Source organism: Solea solea, chromosome 5 (genome assembly GCF_958295425.1).
Source record: "Solea solea chromosome 5, fSolSol10.1, whole genome shotgun sequence".
Taxonomy (NCBI): domain Eukaryota; kingdom Metazoa; phylum Chordata; class Actinopteri; order Pleuronectiformes; family Soleidae; genus Solea; species Solea solea.
Genome location: NC_081138.1, coordinates 14,531,334 through 14,537,333, shown reverse-complemented (window position 1 = coordinate 14,537,333; position 6,000 = coordinate 14,531,334). Strand labels below are relative to the sequence as shown.

Sequence of the window (6,000 nt, the reverse complement as noted above, 5' to 3'; positions counted from 1 at the left end):
CTACTGAAAGGCAGACAGGCAAACCTTTTTTTACACCTCTGCTGGAGTTCACAGGGGGATAATCCCATGTTGCCGCTTTGCCACTGAAAAGTATAAACCAATAAAAAGGAAACTAATCTCACAGGCATGCATCCAGAGAGAGAGGCTCCAAAGGGGGGGACACACAAGTTTCTGCAGTTTGCTCCGTTACTCTCCCGGGAATGTTTTCAATCTTTTGTTTTGGTTCACACTTTTTAATTTGCCCATCATATTATTCACCATAAAGGTCAGTTGTGTCAATTCACCGTGGTAAAAAAAAAAAAATCAGCTGTCTGCATCAGCGCTGCCGTCACATCAAGCATTGATCGTGCATCAGCTCCATCAGCCATGTGCTGAATGAATCAGTTCACCCATTGATTCATTGTGGCCTCAGTATCAGACTCTCTGTCACACATCCAACGAAACGGCGCTGTGCTGTCTGTTTAATGTCGTCTCACAGGAAAACATAGAAGGAAAGCCGGTTACATCCTCACGTGTGAAACTATTTCATGCAGCTTATCACTGCAGATGAAGCATTTAAACAAGTCCAATTCCCTTATATTTGTATTGGCCTTGTGGGATCTGTGCAACTCACTCCTCTGTGGCAATATTCAGTTTCACAAACTGAACAAAAGGGGGCAGCACAGGAACATAACGCGTCCTTTAAAATTCAGAGTAAGTTTGTGCACTTCTGTTGAATTCACATTACTGCTCTCAGAGTCAATCAGTAGTTTACAAAAATGCACATTTACAATGAATTCATTTGAAAACTATTCAGCATTGTTTTCCAATTGTGCCACTCTCACTTTGTATTAACTACACACAGAAGACGTCTTAATCTGTTTTATTAAAATAAACGTTTCTCTCTCTACAACAGTGCAACTTCCCCATTGGGCCTTTCATTCCTTATCAGCTGACATTGTGATTTGCTGAAGTGTGAAATTTGACATTTGTTGACATTTAGCGCACATCACACATGTAGCCAAAGTGCTGCGCTGCATTTCTGCAGTCTTTGCAAACCTCAGTCCTTGAAAGAGTGACACCTCTCAAAAAGGACCAGTGTGGGGGCAGATGGGTGTGTGTGTGTGTGTGTGTGCGTGTGTTTTTTTTTTTTCCTTTGTAACTTTCTTTACAAGAACATAATATCAACCACATCTACAGCCTCCCACACATTTTTTATCTTCTCCCTTCAAAGGTGATCAGTGAAGATAAGAGACTCTGGTAACCTGAATTAGACTCGGGTGGGTCTGCATGGAGACATGTCTGTTGCACAGGAGAAAGTTCAGTCAACTGCCACAGAATAATATGAGGGCCACTTTGTCATTTCATTTCAAGTAAGAGCATGATTTAGACAGAAGTACATTGACAGGCAGTTCAGTATGACTGTATACATCAAACCATACACTGTAACCATGTTCTTTTGTCAGTGAAAAGTAACTACGCCCATGTCTTTGTATTTGTCATAACTATCATTTTAAGACACTTTTTAATTCTGTTATTTTACTTCACTCTTATGTTACCGGTTTTTTTTAGGAATTATTGGTAGATACGGCAGGAGTTACACATCACTTAGACACTCCAGTTGATTTTTCCTCTTATCCTGTATGTTTATTGTTGTAAAAACAATAAGTAACACAAGTTTTATGATGTTATATTAACATCAAATCATAGTTGTCCTTTAAAATTGTTTCTTCTATTTAATCTCACATTTATAATCACTTACTGTATTTAAAATACAACAAATTGCATACCTGAAATGGTCACATAGTAAATGTAGGATGTGAAGGGTACATTAAGATTTAGCTTGCACTGGGATTATAGTGGGATACCCAAATAACCCGTTATGAGACAAAACAAATATGCCACTGGCTCAGACTCACAAATTACTACAGAAGATCACACACGAGTCAAAAAAAGGTTTAGAACTTGTGCATTTGCTCGAAAATAAAGGCCACAGGAAATGTGATATTGATGCTTTCAGATGCACCTGAGAGCTGAGCGCCTCTCTGTACGCCCACATGTGTCTAGTATACGCTACGTATATAGTACGTACACATATATAGTGTGGCTGTGTCAGGGAAAAAAACCAAAAAAAAAACATGTGTCTGCAGCACATGCAATTTATTTTGAGGATGGACTCATTTACACCAAAATATTCACACTTCGCAGTGCATCCTGTCAGGAGTAGTTATTTATTTTTGGTGCTTTTTTTTTTTTAACACATATGCGCTATGCAAATTAATGGTGTATATTGATTTTTTCATTTAGATTTTGACTAAAATAATGTTTTAAATACTGTACGTGTTTCAAGTCATGTGATGAGCAGAATTTTTTTCATCCGCAATAAAACACACGTATGATGTTTTTATAACACTGCTTATCAATTTTGGTGAAACATTAAAAGGATTTTTCTTGATCTGCTGTGTGTGTGTGTTTGTATGGTACAGGCAGAGAGATATCACACAAGAATCTAAAACATTCATTTTAATGATAATGATAAGAGTTTTGACATATTTACGGTTAAGTCGGGTCAGGTTGGACACTCATCAAAGCAGCATTTATTTGTAATAAATAAATAAATAAATAAATAAATTAATAAATAAACTCGAGGTTTAATGTGTGACAACCTTTGTGCTCCCCCATAAAAATTAACCAGAGAAGACTGATGGACTGGTTGGCTAGAGATTAAAGTGAGTAGAACAGCCCGTGTACAGAAACACTTGTGCTTTATTCTTGCCTCGAATTAATCAAAACATAGTTCTGCTTAATGCTCAGAATATTGAGATTTAAATGCTGAGCTGACGTACAGTATGTTGGGTTAAAAGGAAATGTGCACATGAAGCGAAGCCTCTCGTGTCAGAGTCACACTTAACAAAGTAAGCTATGTTAACTCAAAATAAAGCTGCAAGGATCGCACTGGCCTGTCAGTCGGGTGTGAGGCTGATGCAGCCTCTCATGCTCAGAGTGGAGCAGAAGTTTACACATAGTCTATCATTTTTTTGTTTGTTTTGTTGTAAACATCTGTCATAGTAAGCAACCAAATTGTCTGTAATCACACTCTACCAGGCGGGTTACTAGAAGATAAACTGATCTGTAACATAATAGAGCCATCACTATGATCATTGGAGCACCGAGTAAGCCATGTTTTAAAAGATTACTAATATGGATGGTGACTCAAGCGTTTATTTAAGAATCGATTTCTTGTTGTTTCTCCCCCCTCCTTGTTTTTGTTTCTGTGTTTCTTGCTTTTGTTCACTTGATTTTTACTTACTTTTTAAAGTACCTTGTATTTTTTTACAAATAAAAAATGCATCATAAAAAGCATCAGTCTGGATGTATACATACATCGAGACTGATACTTTTTTTTGTTAATTTTTTTGTTTTTTTGGCTAATGGGCTACTGATTAATACAGAAAGTAGAGACGGAATAAATTGCTCCTTTTACACAGAGGCGGAATATGCTACACACCACTATAATTTTGAAGTTAGAGATAACACTGTTGCCAGCAGTATTGTTGAACATTTAGTTCAAATCTTTGTGGAGTGTCCTGTTACAAAACAACAACAACAAACAAAAAGCCCTACGTGCAAAGCTCTAAGCAAAAATTGCTTTTTGCGCAGAAAATAAACAGGACAGTTTACAGGATTAACAATGGTTGAGATACATTAGGCTTGGTCAGCCTTTATACTACATGAATAATGATGATTAGTGAAGATGTCTGTTCTTCCCTAAACCCAGAGCAAAGCCCCATTCACAAGCCTAAAGTACATCATGTCATTATACTCACCAATCCCTGCTTGGATTGGTAGGAGTAGAGGGCCTAATCGGATGTAATCTAGTGGGTGCTGGGAAGAGAATGGAGGACCAATTAAAATAGAGAAAAGTGGCTGCAAGGCACAGCTGAGGCAAGGTCAAAAGGGGTGACATTTCACGTTTGTAAAGGTTATAATTTGGTGTGTAAACAGCCCAAGAATAACACGGAAACCAGACTAAACATGACATGTAATTTTAGGTGAAACGTTTTAATGTTACTACGCTTTCAAAACATACAAAAAAATCCCCACAAGCATTCACAAGCAACGAGCACTTTCTCTCAGGCACTCTGTGTCTGTGTAAGGCTTTTTTACTAAACTGTTTATTAACTGAACCGAGGAGAGCAGCGTGCGCGCGCGCGCGTGTGCGTGCGTGCCCTGTGTTGTGTCTGCTGACGTCACCACGGGAACTGCCTTGTCACGCGGGGTTAGTAAAAGTTGGGATAACAGAGAGAGAGAGAGAAAGAGAGCGAGAGAAATAGAGAGAGGGAGCGCGTTCATTTGATTTTATAGCATAAACTACAGCGGAGAGAGAGAGAGAAAGAGAGTGATGAAGACAGAGAGCTAGTGCACTGACTGAATTTATAGTTGACCAGGTCGAGTGGAGATAGAGGCAGAGGCGGCGGCGCGACTTTCCCTGAAGTTGAAGCCTGTATTTCGGTCAACTGTCTGAGGACGCGGCCGGAGTCGTCTCAGTATTTTGGATTTCGTTCAACGACGGCGAAACAGGCGCGGGCTTTGGTGTCTGTCTAAACAAGAAAAGAAAAGAAAAGAAGAAGCTCGCGACTGAAATTGACAGAAGAAGTTGAAGTTGGTCATCGCGGCAGTGTGTAAATGTTGTGACATTTTTCGGAGAGCATTCGTTGCTCCAGCGGTCGACAGGTCGAGTGGCGGGGTTCCAAACCCCGAGCTGTCAAACTCCGATGACGACGGCAAACTGCCCCGGGAATGAAGAGCTCGACTTCAGACTGATCTTCGGGGAGGACGGGCAACAGCAGCCGTTAGGCCCCGCAGGTCAGTGGCACTTCTCTGAACTGTTAGTAAATTAAGGCACTATTCCAAGTTACTGTCGTTGTTGTTGTTGACTTGGACTCAACTCCACAGCTTCCGACTCGGCATGGTTTGCTGTGTAAAAGAGGAACAGACAGTTACGAAAGTATTGTTGCTTTTTTTTATTATTATTTAGTATTATCGCGCTTCTTTCCATGTCGTGGTCGCTCAGCAGCATTTGTCCACAACACCCGGCTGTCATTAGCTTTGACATGCTAGCGGACTAACACAAGTACAGCTTTTGTTGTTAAAGAGCTGAAAACAGTGATGGTGTGTTACTGTCCTTGGTGGGACTGCAGCTCAGTGTTGAGGTGGTGTAAGTTACATATTTGGCTTAAACAGTTTGGAAATACACGTCTGTGCAGTAGCACATGCTAATGTTGTCAAAACATTGTCCTACTGTCCACAACAGTTGTCGAATATGACAAACTCAAATCTCCAACTCATATTAGCTGTGGCAAGAGTAAACGTTTGGACTTGAGTGCTGTTTTTTTGTTAAATAAATCACAACTTCGTGTATATGCTATGCATGTGTATTAAGTGAAATATTGGGAAAAAAATCCCATTAATTAAAAAACAAAGATAAACCAAAAAAAAAACAGTCATCTGTTATAATGGTGTAGTTGATCAGTCACTTATCACTTACATTTGAAAGATATTTTTCAAGCTAATTTCTCTCTACATTCTGAGTTTAATCTACATTGTTATTCATTTACTACACAGTTTATGCACATTGATACTCCACATTGATAGAGCCAAACCAAGAATGTCACTGCATTAGAGCTGAAACAATTAATTGATGAAACTATTTTGATAATCGCTTCTTAAATGTGAGTATTTTCTTCATTTCTTTGCTCTGGATAACAACAAAATCAATTAAAGTTAATCATTGTGGTTTGTGGATAAAACAAGACATTTGAGAACATCATCTTTTCCAGGTTTGACAAACACCGATCAACATTTTTTACAGTTTTCTGATATTTTATGAGCCAAACGATGAATCGAGAAAATAATCGACAGCTTAATCTATTATGAAAATAAGCGTTGGTTGCAGCTCTACATTGCATTGATAATTTGTTTATTTCTGCAAAGAAAATAAAACAAGTTTGCATCCTAAAA

At 38.8% G+C, this 6,000-nt stretch overlaps 1 protein-coding gene across 1 annotated transcript in view; it reads left to right on the top strand.

The window, feature by feature from the left end:
* Positions 1-4,275: 4,275 nt before the first annotated feature.
* nfatc3a (nuclear factor of activated T cells 3a) overlaps positions 4,276-6,000 on the top strand; it is a 57,575-nt gene continuing 55,850 nt past the window's right edge. Inside the window, exon 1 of the mRNA XM_058629301.1 lies at positions 4,276-4,845. Coding sequence (XP_058485284.1) covers positions 4,755-4,845 — 91 coding nt within the window. The 5' untranslated portion in view covers positions 4,276-4,754. The remainder of the gene's footprint in view (positions 4,846-6,000) is intronic.